Source organism: Candoia aspera, chromosome 8 (assembly GCF_035149785.1).
Source record: "Candoia aspera isolate rCanAsp1 chromosome 8, rCanAsp1.hap2, whole genome shotgun sequence".
NCBI classification, from domain to species: Eukaryota; Metazoa; Chordata; class Lepidosauria; order Squamata; family Boidae; genus Candoia; species Candoia aspera.
This window is the reverse complement of record NC_086160.1, coordinates 16,879,793-16,902,826: the sequence shown is the minus strand read 5'-3', so window position 1 is coordinate 16,902,826 and position 23,034 is coordinate 16,879,793. Positions and strand designations below refer to the sequence as shown.

General features: G+C 41.1%; 2 protein-coding genes across 2 annotated transcripts in view; both read left to right on the top strand.

Annotated features, from left to right (window-relative positions):
• Positions 1 to 21,727, top strand: part of CHIC2 (cysteine rich hydrophobic domain 2) — a 219,135-nt gene extending 197,408 nt beyond the window's left edge. Inside the window, exon 7 of the transcript XR_010068431.1 lies at positions 21,708 to 21,727. The gene's annotated coding sequence lies outside the window, so the exon portion shown is untranslated. The remainder of the gene's footprint in view (positions 1 to 21,707) is intronic.
• The window catches only part of LNX1 (ligand of numb-protein X 1), a 63,184-nt gene continuing 48,259 nt past the window's right edge, over positions 8,110 to 23,034 (top strand). Inside the window, exon 1 of the mRNA XM_063310571.1 lies at positions 8,110 to 8,607. Within this exon, the coding sequence (XP_063166641.1) occupies positions 8,216 to 8,607 (392 nt within the window). The 5' untranslated portion in view covers positions 8,110 to 8,215. The remainder of the gene's footprint in view (positions 8,608 to 23,034) is intronic.

Below are 23,034 nucleotides of genomic sequence, written 5' to 3'. Positions count from 1 at the left end.
ATGCTTATTGGCTTGAAACTTGTAAGCAGCCTGGGTGTCTGCCAAAGCCTCTTGAATCACTGGCCAAGAATCAGCAAGCTTAACAGCCCAGTCAGAGGCAGAACATGTTTGTGGAGGGGGTTGTGGCAGCTCAGGGATGGGAACAAAGTCGTGACCAGAAACCACACGAAAAGGGGTTTGCCCGGTACTCTGACGGACAGCATTGTTGTAAGCCACTTCAGCAAAAGGCAGCAAGTCCACCCAATTGTCCTGATGGTAGTTAATGTATGCTCTAAGGAATTGTTCAAGGGTGGAGTTCAAAATCTCAGTAGATCCGTCAGTCTCAGGATGGGACGATGTGGACAGCGCCTGTCTGGTGCCAATCAACTTTAAAAATAATTTCCAAAACTGGGAAGTAAACTCTGTCCCGTGGTCACTGACCAAACGGGATGGGCTACCATGGAGATGGTAGATGTGGATGAGAAAGAGGCGCGCCAATTGCAGGGCCGACGGGATGGATGCACATGGAATGAAATGGGCTTGTTTGGAAAAAAAATCTTTTACAACCCAAATGACAGTTTTCTTCTGACTGGGAGGAAGATCCACAATAAAATCCATAGAACTCTCGTCCCAGGGACGGGACGGGCTGGCCACAGGCTGCAGAAGCCCCTGCGGTTTCCCCCCTTTTCGCTTTGACATTACACAAACAGGACAGGAAGCCACATAGTCTTTTACATCACGTCTCAAGGTGGGCCACCAGAATTGACAACGAATCAAATGCAATGTTTTAACAAAACCAAAATGCCCAGCGAGTTTATCATCATGGGAACGCTGTAAAATGTCAGGTCATAAAGTTTTGGGTACATAAAGGTGGTGTTGCACCCATGCCAGACCGTTTTCAAAAGAAACATAATCTTTATTAGCTAGCAACCAAGTGTCAGATTTCAGTGCCTGGAGAAAGTCTTTTTGTAATTGGCAAGGAACTTTCACTTTCCGCTTCCCAGAGTGGGCTGGGGGCGGGGATGCCTGTGCATGGGTCTGGCTCTGGGTGACAGCAACTAAGCCCAGTTGTGGTTCAGTGAGAACAGTCCCAACCACATCTGCCACATGGTCAAGGTCCTGAGGTAAACATGACAAAGCATCGGCCAGAAAGTTTTTCTTTCCAGGAATAAATTTTAACTGGAAGTTAAAGTGACTGAAAAATTGAGCCCAGTGAATTTGTTTAGGACTGAGATGCCGGGGGGTGTGGAGGGCTTCCAAATTCCTGTGATCGGTCCAAACCTCGAAAGGGCATTTAGCGCCTTCCAGGAGGTGACACCAGGCTTCCAAAGTGGCTTTCACAGCAAAAGCCTCCTTTTCCCAAACATGCCACTGGCGTTCAGTTTCAGAAAATTTTCTGGACAAATAAGCACAGAGTTTTATGTGATTTTCAGAATCTCTCTGTAACAATATAGCCCCAACTGAGGTGTCAGAAGCATCAACTTGGACCACAAAGGGGCGTTCAGGATCGGGGTGCTGTAGAATAGGCTCAGCAGTAAAGAGGGTTTTTAACTTCTCAAATGCTGCCTGGCATTCAGGCGTCCAATTCAGCACTGCCCCAGGGTTTTTTACTTTGCGTGTCTCCCCCAAGTCCTTGGTACGGAGTAAATCAGTGAGGGGCAAAGCAATCTCAGTGAACCCCTGGATAAATTGGCGATAGTAATTACTGAACCCGAGGAAACTTTGCAATTGCCTCCGGGTGCAGGGATGTTCCCAACTTAAAATCGCTTGAATTTTTGCAGGGTCCATTTCAATGCCCTTGACAGACACCCTATAGCCTAGATAGTCAAGTTGGGTCTTGTGAAACTCACATTTGGAAAACTTGGCATAAAGTTTGGCATCTCTCAGTTTGCTTAACACCTGTTTGACGAGGCGTTCATGTTCCTCCTCGGTTTCAGTGTAAATGAGAACATTGTCTAAATAAACCAGGACCCCTTTAAACAAATGATTATGTAATACTTCATTAATCAATTGCATGAAGACTCTGGGTGCCCCTGCCAACCCAAAAGGGAGGACTTTGTACTGAAATGAACCCAGTGGACAGTTAAAAGCAGTTTTCCACTCATCTCCAGCTCGTATGCGGATGCGGAAATAGGCTTCACAAAGATCGAGCTTGGAGAAAATCTTGCCCTTAGACAAGTGAGCTAACATGTCCTTCATGAGCGGCAGAGGGTACTTGTTGGAAACTGAGATGGAATTTAACCCCCGATAGTCTGTACAGAGTCGAAGCGTGCCATCTTTCTTTTCCCGGAATAGCACGGGCCCTAACTGGGGAATTTGCAGGTTCAATAAACCCCCTTGACAGATTTTTCTCAAAAAAGTCCTGTAATGCCTCAAGCTCCTTCTGAGTCATTGGATAAATTTTCGGCTTGGGCAATTGAGTGTTGGGAACCAACTCTATTGCACAGTCAGTTTGCTGATGGGGTAGCTGATCTGCTTCCATTTCCCCAAAGATGTCTGCAAAGCCTTGGTATTGATCGGGCAAGCCTTCTAAACGTGCCAAACTTGGGTGCGGCGTGGCGATTGTGGCCCTTCCAACCCCCGCACATGAAGCTCTCTCTGCTGTAGGGGCTTGGTAAAACCCATCCTTAAAAGTCAGAGTTCTGTGTTCCCAATTTATATGTGGGCTTCGATAGGTCAACCAGGGGATCCCCAGAATTACCAAGGAATTGCCAACAGGTGCCACTACAAATTTTAAAGTCTCACAGTGGCTGCCCATTTGCATTGCGACAGTTCCAATGAAATGGGTTGCCGCCGCCCCCCCCTCCCCCTGCCGTTGAACCATCCAACTGTGTAAAGATCAAAGGCTGCTGGAGGGGAAAGCTAGGCAGGTCCAAAGCAGCAACCAGATCAGGGTGAATTAGACACCTGGAACACCCAGAGTCAACTAAAGCCCAGACCTCTGTAGTCTTTGTGCGGGAGCCCAATTTCACTTTTACTGCTAAAGTGGGACAGTCAGCACTCACCATAGCATCCTCGCGCCCATCCTCCTCCACCTGCCCGCAGGCGCTCTTCATGGCAGGTGGCTGGCATTTCCCACTGGCTCCTTAGGGTCATCTTCAGCCTCTCCCGAGAAGTAGAATACTTCCTCAGCGTCGGCTGCGCCCTTGGCTGCTGTCATTCACAGTGAGGGGGGGTGGCAATTTGGCCAGCAGCTTGCCTGCTCGATCTCCAGCCTTGCTTTTGGGCAATCAGCTGCTCGAATCCCTTCCTTTCCGCATCGGAGACACTGACCCCTCGCATGGCGCCGATCTCTCTCCTCTTCCCAGGCTCTATAGCCTGGCTGGGCAGCAGTTGCGGCACTTCGGGGTCCCCTCGGGGGCTGGTGGTTTTTCAGGTTGTCTGGTTTGCATGAAGGTATGCTGGGCGTGCTCAGCCTTGCCGGCCAGACAGATCCATTCATACAATGACTCTGGGTCATCTCTACACAACGCCCATCGTAGGATGTCCCGGTTGAGTCCCTCTTTAAACCGTTCTATTAAGGTTGACTGAGTCCAGTCGGGGATTTTCCCAGCTAAAGCTTTAAACTCCAGGGTGTAATCAGCTACAGACAGCTGGCCCTGGGTAAGATCCTTCAGTGCCTTCTTAGCTCTTGCCTTGGCCAGAGGATCCTCAAAATGCAGCTTTAACACCCCCATAAAGTCCTCGAAATACTCCAGTTCAGGGGAGTCAGCCTCACTTAATTGAACATACCAGTCAGCTGCTCGACCCTTCAACTTGGTGGCAATGGCAGTTATCTTAACCTCTTCGGAAGGGAAGTATGCTCCAAACTGATTCATGTAACTTTTAACATTGGTTAGAAAAAAAGATAACTTGGTTGGATCCCCATCAAACTTGATGGAAAAGTCTTTCACCCCCACTCCTGTTGGAGTGGAACCAGCAGCTGCTTGAGTGGTTGGGCCCCAGGTTACGGTAGTTGGTGCTCTGCGCGGTGGAGATTCATCCCGGAGCCATCTCGCCGGCAGTCTGGGTGGGAGGATGGGGGATGGTTGTGTGAAGCTGGGACCTCCGTCGTGCCTCCCCTGCCCCCCCAATGATAGAGACAGGTTTCTTAACATGTACATCACTTCTATTTTGGCCTCCACCACTCTTAGCCTTTCAGGGGTTTGAGATTCCTCCCTCCCTTGCGTGTTAGGCTGTCTCTCCGTTGATACCGTGGTAGATTCCACGTCTGGGGTCAGCGGGAACCGATGCTTCCAGGACGCCTGGGATGTCCCTGGCTGGGGTTCTCCCATTGCATCCCAGGTGATCAACTCTGCGGGCGATTCGCTGGGTGCCAGTTGCTCTAGTTCTCCCCCATCGTTAGATTCCTCCACCTCAGAGCTGGAGCTTGAATCCTGCCTGAACTCTGACGGTTCTGGGGTGAGGCTCAGTTCTCCATTCTTGACCGTTGACTCAGGCATCGAGCTAGCCGGCTCCTCAAGTCCCCCGGTCATGAATTTGGACTCGGCCATCGTTAACTATTTTCCCTCACAAGAAATTGATCTTGGTAGGAGCTAACGGTACAATTTTGGTGATTCTCAGCTTTATGTAATGATTGCCTATTCTAAAACACTCTCAGACTCATGAGCAGGAATGCAAAGACATCTGATTTATTCAAGAATAGTATGCAGGATCACAAAGCTGAGAATGATAAAAGCGCGCCAAATGCAAACTAAAAACCCTCGGTACAAATGAGATCCCTCCCCCCCGTAGAATCTTCCCAAGCTCACAATCCCAGGTGCTCCTAACGGCTTCTGATGGTCTGCGGGAAAAGACCTTGAACAGAGAACATAACCCAAACACATTCCATTGTAATGAACTCAGATACAGAGCTTGGTACAAGGTTTCACAGCAGCTCCCTCCCAAACAGAAACGCGCATCAGCGCCATGGCATGTGAAACGTTACGATGTACAGTGCACATTGAAACAGTGAACATGACAGGAGTACTCCAGAATTTAGGAATGATAGGAGGACTTTTTAAATTTTGTTTTTGGATTTTGCAGCATGGGGGGAAAGGTTGAATGCCCTTGAAATTGTGGTGATTGCCTTAATGTTCTCCAAGTTCAATGGTTACACATCAGTCAGTGTTCTCCAATGTGGTGTTTTTTGGACATGTTGGAACTACACTGGGAGTTGTAGTCCCCACATTTCTGTAGGAAGCCAAGTGGAGAACAGCTGCCTTCAAGAGTTTTTAACAGGCATTTCAGATCAAATCAAAATTATGATTATAAGGCCAGCTGTTAGAAAAAAATTAAAATGGAGCTGTAGAAAACTAAAAAGAAGGAAAATTAATACCAAGTTTCCAGATCAAGGAGAGATGGATCATACATACAGAACTATGCAGGTCTGTGCAGAACTGTGCATACTAAAAGGATATACTCCCCCACCCCACCCCAAAATGGCCAGAGAGGAGAAAAGGCAAAGAGAAGTCACCACCACCCTTAGTGTTAGAGTTGAGAAGAAGACTGCATGTGGCTTCTGCAAACTTTGGCTCCTGTCCTCCAGAATCTCTACAAATTTCCTGCCAAAAGGAAAAATTTTAAGTACATTCATGAGGAGTCATGTTAAAGGAATTTAATTTCTGAGTGTAAATGAAATCAGATGTACTGTAGGTTTCACCCTGACCCCGCCTACCACTTTTCCCTAAGGTTATAGCTTGGTGCTACTTCTAAAGCTGTATTCCAGGAGAAAGATCTTTGAAGAAGCAGACAAGAACTGGGATAACTATTAAGGTGGTACATCTGGCTCATGTCATCCTTACTTCAGTGGTCTTTAAAGTCAGTGTTCTTTCACCAAGGTAATAATATGGATGTGGATCTATCCTTGTAGGATGAGAACATCTGTCCATTCATTGATTCCCAATATGGACCCCTGCTAGATCCTGGATGGTTTCACTCTGATAAATGCCAAAGCTTTTCTGGAGTGGGCCCCTGCTTTTAAAAGCTGCACAGAGAGCAAAAAAGCATCAAGTTAAGCTTTTGGAGCATGGATGTACAATGATATGTCAAGCTTTACCTGCAGCGGAGGTCAAAACAGTAAAAATGGCAACTGCAACCACACCTGAATACCCATATTTACTTGCTAATTTCAGTGTGCAAGAGCAGATCAAAGGCCAATGAACATTATCAGGGTTCCTATGCTCTGCATATTTTACTCACATTTTAATGCATATTTTAATCCTGCCAACTGTTTCAACTGCAAATAGAGATACTTCCCACCCCCAGCACCCCCGTTGGTCAGCAATTTTGTGAGAATGCAACTACATGCTCTCAAAATTTCAAAGGCAGTCTCTAAGCCTACAAGGATTGCATGTCCCAGGGTCAGACTAAGGGTGGAGAAAGCTGAGATTCTTATTCAGTCATTGGCTGACTTTATATCAGTAATTTTCAGAGCACTGGAACTTGCAAAGATCATGTGTCCATAAAATGAACAGGGAAGGGGAGTTTGAGCTTTGGGGAAGAAGATCAAGATGTACCCCTAATACATATTACAATATTGCAAATCTCCATGTTAGAAATGTATTTAGTAGTAATAATTACCAATGCATGCAGCATATAGATCCTATAATACTGTATGAACTAAAAGAAGAGAGGAATGGAGAGGTATATATCAACAGTCTTCAAAAAACACCATTCAGTGGCTAGGTTCACACATCACATAAGCCCTAATGTACTGTAGTTCATTTGGGTTTGGCTTGATAGATTGTGTGAACCTAGGCTTTATGGTTTATAAACCAGGGTATATGGCCTAGCTTGTTTGTTTGTTTGTTTGTCAGATTTATCACCGCCCATCTCCCCCTCAAGGAGGGACTCTGGGCGGTTTACAGTAAAAAAACAACCACCATGTAATATAAATACTATACAATAATATAATATAAATAAGCTATAAAATATAAATATACTAAAATGTAATAGAATCCAGATGGCAAAGTTCTATCTCAATCCATAAGCAAAACAGGGCAATTCTAGGGACCTAGCCATCCCCAAGGGGAGCTGTTCTCCCAGCCCAGGCATGATGACAAAACCAGGTTTTTAAGTTTTCGTGGAAGTCCAGAAGTGAGGGGGCTTGTCTCAACTCGGGGGGAGAATGTTCCAAAGGGCAGGAGCAGCTGCAGAGAAGGCACGCTTCTGCAACCCCACCAGATGGAACTCTCTAGCAGATGGGATCCGTAGCATGCCCTGTCTGCATGCCCAGGTGGGATGGGTCGATTTAATGAGGATGTGACGGTCCCTCAGTTAGCCTGGCCCCATGCCATGTAGGGCTTTAAAGGTCATAACCAACACCTTGAATTGGACACGGAAGCAAACTGGAAGCAAAATGTTGCAGAGATCCAACCATTTCCAGTTTATTCAACAAACTGCAGTTCAACCATGGCTTAGTGTGACATGTGGATTGAGCCAATGTGTCCTTTAGTTTAATCCAACTCTGTCTATCACACTTCAACTTATTTCCAACCTGGTGGTGGTACATGTGTCTGTGGCAAGTGAGTAAATATTGTAGAAGCCATTTTTATTTAACTTTCTTTATTTCTTTGGTACACAGGTGATTTATATAGCACTTGAGAACCTGTATTTCTTTGTTCTGTTATGCTAGCTATAATACTTTCCTGAAGGAGAAATTCCTAGCATCTTCATACAAGCTTGGTTTTCTCTTAAAAAGGATGTAACTTTTTGAGATGTTTGCATTTCAGTTGTTTCACACTAGGGTTCTGTTGTGTGATAATATTGCCTCACTCACAGAATTTTTCTTAGGACTGGTCTCCTTTGTTACTATGCTGTTTTTTCACTGCTTCATCCATCATTTTTTCTTTCCAAGGAAAATCTACTGATTGAAAGAAGGAATGGCTGCATGCTATTTTTTGGCTGATAGAAACAAGATTTTAGAAGCATATTGCAAAAAAACCCAAAAGTGTTTCCACTGGGGAGAGATTGAATCCATTTTTTCCTATTAATCATTACAGTAATCTGAGTCTTTCAATATATTTCATCCTGGTTTATTGATTTGTGCAATAAAGTTTGGTTGACTGTTGGGTGCTATATCATGAAATGAACAATATAGCATTTGAATATCAACACAGATTTATTGACCTTTGTGTGGCTTCCCTCCAGGTCTGAAGACTCTCAGGAACAGCAAACTCATAATTCTAGATAGAGATAAATTCTGATAGAAACCGAGCATCCTCTCCTCTCTTTGGTGACACGGGAACATACAATTATGAATCCAAAAGATCCATTGGAAGAGACAGAAGGAAGCTCCGTTTCATTATGCTTGGTCTGTGGCCAGATGCATTTTCCAGAAGAGAACCATATATACACCTACACGGAAGATGTGGATGATGACCTAATCTGCCACATTTGCTTGCAGCCTTTGCTTCAGCCTCTGGATACACCCTGTGGACATACGTACTGTACAGTTTGCCTTACAGATTTCCTAGTGGAAAAAGACTTCTGCCCTATGGACCGCAAAACTCTCGCTCTACAGATGTGCAGAAAGTCAAGCATCCTAGTAAATAAACTCCTGGATAAGCTAATGGTTAGCTGCCCTTTCACAGAACACTGTTCAGAAATTCTGCAACGCTGTAATCTTGAACATCATTTTCAAAATGGGTGAGTCCTTTTGGTCTTGTTTATGTGCCTGCCTGTGTTTTGCATAAGGCAAAAGCTGGATAACGTTTTCAACAATACATTCTCATTCTTCCTTATGATATACTGTAAATAAATCTGGTTATCAACTTGGTTATTAAATAGAAGGTAGACTTCTAGTAGCTTTATATTCTATGATATTTTTGTTGAATGTATCCTCCACCTTTCAGCTACATAAACACTCAAGGCAGCTTACAACAATAAAACCAAATTCAGATGCTTCCTTACATAAGGCTTCATGCAAATATTTCCATGAGGCATACCTAAGATGCATAAGCATTTGCATTATGCACACAGTATAATGTAGTATGGGATGCTAGTAAATAGGTGACTTATGCAAAAACCGGGTTATGCAAAGCTTTCTGGAATAGAATCATTATATAAGTTGGGGAAGGTTGTAAATCGTGACAGTAGAATCAATACAATGAAGCCACCACTGACATTAAAATCAATATCATTAAGTTCAATTAGCAGTTAAAAGCTTGATGCAAGAGAAGAGGTTTTGCTATTTTTCTAACGACAGGGAAAGTGGGGGCCTAGGTGATGTCCTGGGAGCCTCATAGGGTGAAGATCTCTTTGCACAGCAGATAGCTGCACTTCTGGCAGAAGAGACATCTTCCAGGGGACCTTGCCTGATTTAAGTCATTGGGGAAGTAATTGTTGATTTAAGTCATTGAGAAAGTTCATAGCAAGGAACATAGTCTGGTCCTAAGCTGTTTAGAGGGCTTTAAAGTGAATGCCAGCACTTTAAATGACCAGGGTTTAATTTTGCTTCTTTTCTTGCTTCCCAAAGGGAAAAGTTCAGGTGGCAAAATTTGACTTCTTCATTGAATCTAAGGAGGGGAAGAGGACATTATAGTGCGGTGAAAAATACTCACAGGAAAATGTATTTTGTTAAGTTTTTAACCTGTACATGCTTTCTCAGCTTGCTTAAATCTTAGAATGATACTCAGCATGTAGAGGCTGAATGTAATATATGACTAATGGATGACAAATCTGTCTAATTTATAGCAAGCTACGCATTTCCCATTAGATACCCAAATGCTGATTTTACTGAGGGATCAGGTGATCCTAAACCCTTAAAATGAAGTGATTCCAAGTTATAACCATGAGCATGTCAGAAATGATTTAGATATACTGTAATAGTTTTGATGGATTGGAAGGCAATCTCAAAACATCATGAAGATGCTCGATTTATCTCAGCTGGGTGGGAAACACAGTTCCTATTAGCCAAATCCTACTATGACATGATCCAACTGTAGAAAGGAGGAAAATCAATCTTCAATGATTTTGCCAAGTGGTTGTAAAAGCTAGTAAAATAAATAGCTTGCAATAACAACTCCTGAAATAGTTTTGGTTTTATTCCTATGGTGCTATTGTCTTGAAGCCTATCCAGTCTTTAGATCACTACTGAGATAATCTTGGAGAATAAATGCAATAGTTAGCAAAATGATTTAAGGCCAGGAAAAGAACAGTAGCAAGAAACTTAAATTGTAGCTATATATTTACATGTACATAACTATGATGATTCAGAGTAGGGCTTTGGTTTGCTTTCCATTACATTTGAAAAGTATTTTTGTAATGTCAGGTAGGATGGAGAACTTAAGGAGCATGGAGAGAAGCATCTATCGCCAAGTTCCTGTACACTGCCTGCCTGGTTCCATCTAGAGCAATGTTGAGTCTACCAGGAGTTGCACTACTCAATATTTTTGGAGCAAGGCACATCATTTTTTTCTCTTCTCGAAAGAGTGATACAGAGAGAAAATTCATGACAGACAGTATCATTTCCTTGTGCCTATATCTGAGTGATTCACAAAACCTACCACTTCACCACACGTATAGGTGCAAGACATTATCATTGCCACTGGAAGCTGTTGACTTAATGGGGAAAACTGAGTAAATGCATGTATTGGTGATTATAATCTTAATGGCATTTACTCAAATTGTAAAACTGGAGAGAAGGACCTGCCTATACAATTTGTCAAAATTCAGTCAAGTTTTCATCACCAAGAGCTTTAATATTTCATGGCTTCCCACTCCCCTCCGCCCGGTTGAAACCGATCAAATGGGATCCTGACTGAAAAAATAGTCTCTGTTCATGATATATCTAACATTAGCTGCTCCCAGCCTGCATCCCTTCTGCTGCATTCAGATTCCTTCCTTGCCTCTTCTCTTATGCAGCTCAGCCCATCACCTGTCTGCCTTTCTGACCAATGATGTCAATGTATCAGCTGCTTCTGAAGAACCATTCTGAAGAGTGCAGAAAGACGCAGGTCTCACTCCTGTGTGCATCAGCCTGGGCTTCTTGCTGTGTTTTTTCTTTTTTCCAGCTCTAAGCACTGCTCTGCCTCACGCTGCTCTGCTCTCCCTAAAACCCTCATATCTAACCTTCACTGGAAAATCAGATCAAATCATCTTGCAGGTCGATGAGCTTTCTTCCAGCATAGCTTCATTTAAGTGACTTCATTTGTTCATAATATTCTCTTGACTGTGTTGAAAAGGAAAGGCTTGTAGAAAGGAAACAGGGAGGGGAGGACTAGAATAGGCTGACATTAAAAAAAAAAAAAGGAAGCTTGAAGTTCTACATCCCATCACAGAGAAGCTGAGACAGAGAGCAAGGGGCAAAGAGGAGACTTAGGAGCAGCTTGAAAACACACGCTTGGAAAATGAAGGCTCTCCTGTTACTGGTCCTTCCTTGGCTAAGTCCTGCAAACTACACAGACAGTGTGGGAAATCTGCACTTCCTGTACTCAGAGCTGTGAGTACTCGCAGTTGTGTTTTGATGGTGTCTCTGTCGTGTGTCTGTGGCCTCTTTTAAAAATGGGCACTACTTGTTGTTACTTCACTTTAGTGCCTCTGCTGTGGGTGTATTTGTATATATAAATGACCAAGTTTGCTAAACCTATGTTGTTCACCTGCACTGAAATTTGGAAAATAGGAATTGACTTCTCAGTGCTGGAAACAGCTGAGATAAGCCTGTTATTTTTAGTTTTCTTCTCTGGTCCCCTTCTTTGAGTTTAAATGTGGGGTCAGGTTCATTTCTAAACAGACACCCTGTAAATGAACAGGTGTTAAGTCTCCCTGCTGTCTGAGTTCTTGAGGACTTTTTCACAGTGTATTGTTTCTGCAAGAGCTTGAAAATATAAATATCCTGTTTCTGGCCATCCTCAGAATGGTAATATCTGTATTATATGAAATATAATTGCAGAACTGTCATTTTGTTTGTGTGAAAATATGAAAGCCATTTTCTATTGGTTGCAATTATTTTTGCCAGTATAGCATGTAGATAAATGTTCACAGGATGAGCTCACCCATGTTGTCATGAATAGCCTTCAGAATGCAGAAGATATCCTCTAAAGTTTTTTTCTTTTTTTAATACCAACCCATACCCTGTAAAATACATTCTGAAGTTTCAAAAAAAGTTAGTGAAGCAGGTATTTGCAGGGTGACAAATGAAGTAGATGCATATGGTAAGCACCCAATTTGTCTTTAAAATAACAGATAATAATGGGCTGTGAAGAGGGTAATTGAATAATTGGTATGCTTTTTGGGTGTGGGAATGGGGATTGCCTAGCAAGTTGCTTGCTGGAATGGGTAAAATTTTAAGAAAACCATGTTAAAAAGCTTGAATAGTCAGAAGCCTTTCCACCATCAGAACTCTACCTCGAAAGCTCCCTCTGGGTTAGCATTCTCCATCCTGATGCAGATGTGTTGGCCTAGAATTGGCCTGCACCAGCACAGGTGGGTGGGAGTTGTAGTGCAAGTCATCTGAAGAGCAGGAGACTAGAACATTTTGCTGAAGGCAGTATGCTTTCTTTTCTCCTCAAAAACGTTCCAAATGAACTGGTCTAAAATGCAGGATTTAACTATTTATTAAATTAAATTAACTATTTAAGGAGTATCTATAGAGAATCATAAGAAGAGCAGGAGTCTGTGACCACAAATGACAAAGTGAGCACACTCAGAGCAGATACAGTTTCAAAATTAAGACAATGGCTACTGGGACATCCAGTTTCCAGAAGAACAAACAGAGGAAATTAATCAGAGTACAAATGCAGAAAACCACCCATTGTTGCTGTTTCCTGAACATTCTGATTCATTTCTCCTGCGTAGTGAATGCTACGATGCACAGTAGCTATTCAACTTGAATTGATTTTGCCCTCTAACCTATGAAACTCTCAGCTGCAGTTTGATTGCTATTCTTGTTGACATGCTGTTTACCCAATTGGTTTGCTACTGGATGTGCTGCTTCTGCTATCAGCAGTATAAAAATCTGTTTAGTGGTCCATTCTCCTGGGGGAAGGGAGGGGAGCAACGATAACAAAAGCATTACATGGAATTGCCTGTGAACTGGGTCAGCGCATCCAAATTAGAGCATGAAATCAGCAGATGTGAGTTGCAGCAGTTTTCAGTCAGTCCATGATGGTTAAAATGAGACACTTTATCTCCTCCTCTTCCCAAAGGTTTGTTAATTCTCATAGTTAATAGTTACAGTACAAGATGAACGCAACAGGCTAATCCATTTTGTTAAGCTGTATTTGATTTGTTTTGAGGAGAATATGAGGCACCCTAGAGAGGTGTGTGTGTTTTAATTTGCTGCCTTTGTTAAACAGCAATGCCTGAGATATAAGCATGCTTTGTGAAAATCAGTGATATGTAGAGCAGGCTAAAATTAGTAAAGGCTCCCAGCTACAGTAGCGGCATCTCTCTAAAGTTGAATGCAAAACATCTTCTCTATGTTTTCCTACCAGACCACCTTGGAGCTAGCAATGGCAGAGATTGCACTGGGGAACATGTATCCTGTCTTGAATGGTTCTTCTCTCTTCATTATGAATCTAGAACAATAGCAAGTTGATCATAATATACATTTGTAGAAATTTCAGATGTTGCCCAAAACTGCTCTGCATGATCCAGATGTACAAGTGCAGTGTTTGCTAAGTTGCAAACTCTTGGATCAAAAAGCAGTTGGGATTAATACAGTTTTAATGGAGACTCAGTTGACTGATGGCCAGCTCTGGGAAATCCTACATTGTTTGCGTCTAAACTCTTAAGCAAGAGAATTGCACTTGAGGAATGTTGCTCAGCAGCTGTGTAGGACCTAGGAGAGCTCCCAGAGAAGATCGGTTATATGCCAGAACACATGACGTTGTCCTCAAGGCTTAATGGCTGCCAAAGGGTCCCCTGTCAACTGAAGTTATAAACTATCTGAAGGAAGATGCTCTGAATGGGCTGGTCAAAGTGGTGGGGTTAGATAGACTTGCAAGGTGTTTTCTACAGTGTGCACAATGCACTGAGAAGACTCAGGCTACTCATCTGGTGGCCCTGGACTTCCTGTTTGTTATTTGGAGCTTGACAACATGTTGTTGTCTTGAACAGTTCTGTTGCGTAAAGCTCTGGAGGGTCCTCTGTCATTAAATCTTGGCTCCCTTTGGCTCCAAATCATTATCTGAAGGGTTACTGTGGGAAAAAATGAGGGGTTGAAACACACTTATTATGAGCCATAAACCTGTGCATCCCTAGAATAAGCTCAGGTGGCATTTGATATTTAAGAATAAGCATTATTCATAAAAATAATTTTATTTTTAATTTAACTTAATATTAAAATTGTAACTCTAATGTTAAAATTTTATCTAATTGTGTTTTTTAATTTTGACATATAATTTAAACATTAATGTTTTAATTTTTAAATGTACGTAATAAATTATTTTTAAATTTAATTTTTTTAAATGCAATTTTAAAACTTTAATTTTAAAGTTATTTTTAAAATGAATTTTAATTTTTTAAAAAAGAATTCTTTAAATGCTATTTAATTTTAAAAAACATTTTAAACTTTGTTTAAAATAATTCTATTTCTGTCCATTGTTCGTTGCACTGGAGCTGAATTTTAGAATATATGCATTTAGGACCATAAAGCTTTTTATCTTAATGTCATAAAAAGTAAAGCTATAATTGCTTCTTTGTATATTTCTTCAGAAGTAATTTCTATCTTGGTAAAGTATCAAGATAGACTTGTATATGTAAACAGTCCTGAAAATGTTCAGATGCTCCAGTTGTCCACAGGGAAGAAACACTGGGCTCATTTCTCCAGTAGTTCTAGTAATCCAAATTAATAAGAGAGAGAAAAATGTATAAATTAAAAATTGTAGAAAAACTATAATCAGTGTCTACTCCTCCCCTCTCTGCTTTGCACTGTCTATTCTGTGAGATAGGATCAAGCACACACTTCCTCTGCTCTGTCAACTCATGGTATACGCTTGCTGGTGAATCCAAGGGTTGCCATGTGGCTGCTACATAAATCTGTGAACCCCGAAGCTTTTCTGCAGACAATGGTCAAAATAGTCAAGATGGCAGCCGTGATGGTGCAATCAATGAGCAACACACATTTTTCTGTGCAATGCACATAAAAGGCAGAGCTTCAGTCATGACCTTTTTTTTTTTACACCATACTCCATGGACACCCCTGGTCTGCAAGGGACAGGTAAAGAAAGAGTGTCCTTTGGTCATTCAATCCAGCATTCATGACTTTCTGAATTGGCTTTGTCATCCTTATTCCTGCACTTTCAGCTACCAGGCAAAGGAGGAAGTGAAAAACTGCCCACTCAGAGGTAATTTCTTCTTTATTAGTCCTTCACGGAGTCCAAGTTGAGTTTTAGGCCTGGAAACAGCAAAGGATAGAGTATTAGCATAAAGTCCTCAAAATGACACTGGCAGTGGTACCCATTTTATCACACTATAAATGCCAGTTGAATTCTGCCCGTTCATGATGAAATCAACTGTGAACAATGTGCAATTATAATATGGTTGCATTTGGAACTCAACTCTCATTCAAGGCTTTGCAATTAGGCTGAGAGTTAGGAACTGACCTATCACGTTCTTTCATAGAAGTCAAACTGTATTTCCTTAGATTATTTGTATTTTTCCTCCCTGACAACTCTATTATGATATTCTTTGGCTTATGTTCAAAGGAGGAATGTTGTGACTAATGCCATTTAAATGATAACTTTTTAAAAAAGTAAAATAGAAATCTTCCATGAACAGAATAGGGCTTGACTGTATTCCATTTTACATGTCGTATTTGCTCATGACAGTGTTCTGAAACACAACCACAACAGAAAGTCAATTAGAGTCAGAACTTCAGTAGTAAACCATCAGAACTGGCAATGAAAAGTTAAAGTGCACCAAGGTAAAAAGTAGTATGCTGACTATGGACTGGCACAAAAAGTTTCTGTTGCATTTATAAGCAATCCTTAGATGTGTTTAAGTTTTGTGACAGCTGCTTGAAGAAAACTGCCTCTCCTGTTTTTTGTCTAGGTAACGTGACCAGAGGAAACTTCTCAATGCAATTGTGGAAAGCATGTTGATATAGAATAAGGGGATATCTGCTAAACTCTTTCCTTAATCATGAAACTCTATTTATTTCAGCCTCATCTGTTTTCTAGGCTGTGGGGGTAATCTTGCCTACGCTATCAAGACTAAGGGTGAAGTAGGGTTTTTTTCCATTTGTATTTTGATAAAAAATGATCACATTCCCACTTTGTGAATTAATCTGTGTATCAGAATATAGTAAACTTTCAATACTGATACTTTGCAAAATATTGCAATGCAAGTACATTAGAAATGCCCTGGACAAAAAAAAAATTATGGAAAAGAACACAAAGAAATATTTATACATTTATATTTATGCAAATATATTTATGCATAACTAGTGGAAATAAATATATTGGGGTTCTGAAAATAAAATTAGAAAAATGCAGGGGGTATAATTTACAAATAAACATTTTGCATTAATAAAAGCAAAAAAATAGATATGGAGAAAGAAATAAGGATGAAATTTAATATGGATTTCATGCTGAGAAAGACCAAAATTAGTTCTTCCAACTCTGGCTTCCAATTCCCTGCAGAGAAAATGCAATACAAGTGTGCTAAACAATTTGCAGTAAGCTATGTTAGAAAGGAAAGGATTGATGGCATTATAAAGAATAATTAGTCTTCATGGAAGTATTTGTGATACATAATCCCAGTATCCCATTTATTAAAAGCATGGGAAAATCTTGAAAGGGACAGAAAATATGAATGGTTGATGTAGATAAATCTGCATCTTTTCTCAGAAGGAAATCCTATACAACGTTCAACTTAATCTCAAAGCGAAAGATTGCAGATTTAGGCTCAGGCAGAAAAGAAATCTGGAAATATCGGTAAGACTTTATTTTGCCAAATGCCCTTTTACCATGCCAGTTCAATCCTTGCTGTAGTGAGCAAGATTGCTGATGGAACCTGGGTCACGCTGGCTGCATAGACTGCTAGTGAATGATGTGGCTTTATTTTTATACCTGTCTGCCACATTAGATTCTCTCTCACACATACACATTTTCACAGCCTGACAAGATTCTGGCAAGAAGTTAAAAAGAGCAGCATACTGTGGAGTCCTTGGTGCTCTCTGAGCTTGATTGTTTGCTTGCAGACATTTCATTGCCTGAGTAGGTAACATCATCAGTGCGAGTGAGGGTGGGGTTTGCTCCCTGTTTATATACAGTAGCTGCCCTGCTAGTGTCGGTGGGGGTGCGGTTTTCTCCTTGGTAGTTCCTTGATTAGGGTATCGTTTTCTGCTTGATTGTTTGCCTGGTGTTAATCCCTGCTTATCTGGGTGTTGGCTGCTGGAGAGGATGTGTTCTAGACTCTTTATCTCCTTCTTAGTTTTTTTATTGTCTCTTTTGAATGGTCTGTAAATATGATTATTTATTTATTTGTTTGTTCGTTAAATTTATATTACCGCCCATCTCCCCTGATGGGGGACTCTGGGCGGTTTACAATAAAAGCAATAATAAAAACATCTAAGTTTTTATTACTGCTTTTATTGTAAACCGCTCTGGTTATGTCTATGTGTCTGTTGATGGCTGATTTGTCTGAATGCCAAGCTTCCAGGAATTAGCATAAGGCAGGCCATAACCCCTGTCAAGCCAGGTCATAAACTCAGAAATCTGTCCCTAGCCTTTCATCAGTACTGCAAGGGCCAGGCAGTGGCAGTATCCAGAACTTCAGCAAACAGTGCAATGTCAGAAGCCCAAGGGGTGAAATGCAAATTGTGGTCAAGTCAATCTATGTTTAGAAGAGAATGATGGAATACCAGATAGGTATGAAGTGAAGCAGGGAGCTGGAGATTGAATGCATTGGACTTGACTTGAGCTATGATGGAGAATGATATGATGTCATAGGTTTTCAGTTTCATATTTGAGCCATCCTAGGCAGATGCTTTGCGGATAGTCAGATCTCCTAGCCTACCTGAAGGAATGGGTCTGATTGCTCACGCACACATGAACACAAAGACATCTAGACAAGTGCTTAGTCAGAGAGAAGAAGAAGGCTAGAGTAGAACAAGAATAATGGGAATTATTCTGATACCAGGGGACTTACTTTGTTACTAAAAGCCTTTCTGGACTGAACCTGAGCTACTTATGTCAGCAACTCACCCAGCCCTCCCTCCCCCGCTATATTACAATTAACTTAGTTTGGCAGAAACACTCCTAGATGTTGCCATCTTTGCTTGAAAGCTAGCAATAATTGCTTCCATATTCTCCCAACTTCCAACTCTCCCCAATTTATCTATAATAGACCAAAGGAGGACTTGATTCCCAACCCTTGAGATTGCCTATAGGTCTGACCTTATAATATTGAAGCATGCCATCTAGGTTGTTTATTTTTCATAAAACATCTTTGACATTTCTCTTGAATCTGCCTCCAAGCTTCTAGGAACGGAGCAGCTGGTGCCTGTTTAGTGACCTTCACCATAACCTATTTTATCTTTTGAGTTGATTCTCTGCATCTTGGCATATAGCTGAGTTTCCAAAGTGTTCCCCTGTGGGTTGTGCACGTGTGTGCCTGTGCAGACACAAACAAAAGCACTGAGAATGCAGACCCATAACACTGCAGTTGCCTGATGTTTTTAAGTGAAGTCTGAATGAGTGTATACCTGGACCTTTGTTAAGGTAACAAACAGACCTAAGAAACTTATTCCTAGATGCCATCAGCATCACCAACCACTATAAGCAGCAAATACAAACTATGGGTGTGCCATGAATGGTAAATTGAATCATAATTTAAAGTTAAGTTGGACTGATCTTTTGATGCAGAGATATTTGACTGTGGAAATAACTCCATATTATGGCAGACAGAATCAGGAGGACACAGCAAGCAAACTTACCAAAAGCACCTTGAATTTTCTCAGACCTTTGTCTTCTATGAACCACCATCCTATTCCTCCAAAAGTATTACATTTTGGAGAAAAGGAGTGACATGGCCCACCAGATGTTGTGATAGACAGACAGCCTTTATGTCAGTCACTGACCAGCTTGGATATTGCTGAACATCTAGCATCTCTCCCTGTTGGCCCTGCTGGTTGGGACTGCTGATGTCATTCAGGAACAGCTGAAAGGCCATAGCTCCCCCATTTCTGGTGTATAAATCCAATGAAACTGGAGGCTCACATTCAACTGCCCATAATGAAGGATATCAAGGCTTGGTTACAATGCTGCTGATTTCCTATCAGGAAATGACGGTATCTGTTGGAGTTGGAGGAACAACCCATTGGATCTTCCCATTATATATCTGAACTCTCTGTGGATTAATTCTGCTTCTTTGTAGTTGAGTGTTCAGTTTTTGAAGAAGAGGTAGCTGGAGCTGGCTGGCATTGCCCTCTCCAAGTACTGAACGTTTTTTAAGATACTCCACAAGTGTCTGGGACTGTGAGGACAAATAGAACTCTTTTGTGGATTTATTGCTCAATGAAGGAAGGTCCAGGAGGAAAGGAGGGATCCCTCTATCCACTTTAAGTCTTCACACATTTCCCAGAACATCTTAATAGGATTTATGTCTCTTGTCTACAGGGGAAATCTCCCTGTTAAGGTTACTAATTTGGTTTTTTTTTTTTTTTTTTTTACAGAATGTACACATTGAATATGTTTACACTTTTTGCTGGAAGGGGGAATAGCTTAATTATTTGAATGATACAATTTGAGTCTCCAATTTAGTTGAAGAAATGTAAAAAATATGTGTTGCATTTTTCAAAGATTTTTTTGTTTCAAATAATCAGATTGTTTTGAACTCCTCTTTGTGCCAAAATACGTGATTCTGGCTTGCCAGGAAGCATTCTAATATTTCTGATACTCTCAAGAGTCAACGAAGCTTTACCAGATGTCTGTAAGGCTGCTATATCTCCAGGAAAGAAGCAATAGGATTAATTCTTTCTTTCCATATATTATCTGAAGCAACTCAGTTTGTTCCTGATGAATATCTGCAAACATTACTCCTGTAGCATCAACAACAGGAGACAATTATTTTGGGTGGGGAAGGAAAGAAACATCTGCAAACTATCTATGCTCAAGAGCTAAATGCTCATTCAGCCTTGATATGCACCTATAATGATTAAAGATTTCCAGGTCAAATGCTTTTTCATTTTATTTTCATAACCTGTAAGATCCCCTTCTTAGGCCAAATCCGAACAAACACACAGGAATTCAAGCAGAAGGAAAACATGATTTTATGTGCTGTATGTGCCAATTTTTGGGGATCACTCTTTGCACAAGACTTAAGAGATGCCAGGCAATGATCAGGGAATGTTGTGTTTATCTCCTTCCAGGACCCAATTTTTTCTCATACTAACCTTGATATTGTATACATGGAAAACATTGTATTGGTCATGCTTTTTCTTGAAACGAATTATATATAAGTTATTTTGACAAGTGATCCAAAATGCCAGAAAAGGCAAGTCTGTTGACATCTTGTTTGTGTGATTTGAGATTAAACAGGAAACATTACAACTGGAGCATCATTCCAATGTCAAAAATTGTATTGTGGGTAGGGGCCTCTATATGAGGAATTTTTAGAAAAACAAGAAGATGGCAGCTGCAAGATGAGCAAAGCCCCACCCTTCTTTCTACTGTATGCTGTGCATACAATGCTTGTAAAAAAGGAGTGGGCTTTAATTATGCAGCCACCATCTTGACATTTTCAGACTTTCCATGCCCCTGATTAGGGATTTTCTGTTTGTTCTAGGAAAAAATAGTACATGTTGAGATGTAAATACTGAAGTCTTTAATATCATTTTTCTATATTAAGGTTACGATTGTAAAAATTAATCCTTCTTATCTCTATATCACAGTTTTGGAATGACCTTTATGATCAGAGGCACCGTGCTTCTGAGGACCAGTTGTTGGGACAGTAGTATACTTCCCTGTCCTGTTTCTGGACCTTCCATAACACCTGGTTACAATACAATAGTTTATTGCGGTCTTAGACCAGTACAAGGATGATGCTCTGTGAAAGTATACATCATCTGTCTTAAAATGATAACAGTCTAGAATAAAATAAAATTAAAAGTTAAAATACATTTATAGAACTACCTAGCTAAACTCTATGGCTACAATCTAAGGTGCAGCCTATACTAGATGATAATATAGTCACTATAATTATGTTAAATATAAAATGTAAAATGTAGCTATCTAAAATTACAACTATGTTAATATATAAAAATTTAAATGAATTACTGTTAAATAAGGTACATTACAAAAATTAGCCCATTGGGGTCTGGCGAATCTTCGCTGCTGCTGTGCTTTTCATCTGTAAGCAGCATTTGAGTATAGCCTGAATTGGGGAGACCAGGATATTTTCTAATCAGAGGTGAGATGCGTCTGGTTCGGAGATCTCTGTAAAAGATGGAGTGAAGAAGGACATGGTCTGTGGCTTCCACCTCTCCGGAGTCACAGGGACAGAGACTTACGGCCAATGGTATTTTATATTTGCCCTCCAGTACTGCAGAGGGGAGAGTGTGGCATCAAGCTAGAGAAAAGGCTTTCCGATGGCTGGGTGTTTCGAGCTGTGTGATATAACATCTGGTTGGCCACCATGGGAAACAAGTTCTGAAGTAGAAAGTCCTTTGTCCCAGGGAGTAGACATTTCACGGTCACATCTATCTGATGTAGTGGCTAAGATGGCTAAACTGGCTAAGCTACTAAACTGGCACCACAAAGACCCACATTCCCATCCACAAAAGTTCACTGGGTGATTTTAAGACTCTCTCTGTCTGTCTCTCAGCCAACCTACTTCACCGGGTCATTGTTGTGGGGAAAAGCGGCTACATAGTGGCCTTGAATTTCAAAACTCTAGTGGGTGAAGAGAATTCCTAAGCCAGCTGGCTGGAGAATTCTGGGAGTTGAAGTCCACACTTCTTAAAGTTGCTGAGATTGAGAAACACTGCTGTAGAGGAAAGGTGGGGCAGAATTTGAATTAAATAAATAAATTCACCCTTGTGTGGAGAAGAAGATGCTTTGAGTGACAACATCCCTCAGATAAAATGTAACTAGTCAGGAGAGTTTCATGTGATATTCTCCAGCCTTCGGTGAGTTTAGATAATGTAAAGATAGATACAGGAAGGACTGTGTTTGTGTGAACCCATGAGGCTCCATGTGTGAGACAGAGAGGTGATGAAAGAGTGACCCCAAAGCATACATTTTATCCACAGTCACACTAACCATGTTTGTTTATACAATCCACCCCTGGGATAGTGAAAAAGTGAGTGTGGGTGACAAGTCTGCGAAACAATGCCCATCAAATAATATTACTTGGAGATGGGCTGTATGCATAATCCATGCAACGTTTCTTTCAAAACTGGGGTGGGGGATCCACCTTTCAGGCATACAGGACTGTGCACGGTGAAGCTGTCTCAGTCACATTATTATTTGTATTGTAATTTGTGTAGCAGAACAAGAGAATGAGTTGCAAATTACAGTACAACCTGTAAGGATGCTTGCATGACACGAAGGCAGTACATCTTGTTCTCTTTGCTATTTTGCTCAAAATGCATCTCACAGAATGTAAAAGCAACAGCAGAAGTGTCTCTAAGGATGAATATATCTGTCAGTGCTGTTTGTCTCGTGTTCTCTGTCTTCTATTTAGTTCCAATATCACGAGTTTGCCATTTCTGAAGCTGGGCTGAAAATTCACAGAACCTTCACATGCATTCTCCTAAAATATACATAAACAGTTTGGCTTGATGTATACTTCTTTTTTAAAGCTATTTTCCTCTAACAAAATGCACTGCTGTCCCAAAATATTTTGCTGCCATTAATTGGGTCATCGTACAAACCAAGTCATGTGCCCCAGAGTCCTCTGTAAGATAGCAAGAAGTGTTGGGTTACAGTTACCAGATGAGATGCTCCTTAACTGACAGCCCAAATGGGTTGTGATTCTACCTGATCCCCTGCTGTTTATCTGGGCCATGTCTGAATTAGAGAGGCTTTGGGGCTGCATTTGTAGTGTCTGTACACTTAGAAATTTAATTTCTACAAACTTTGTAAATCACTTACTGTATTCCTTTAGGCATACAAAGTGCAGCTGTTC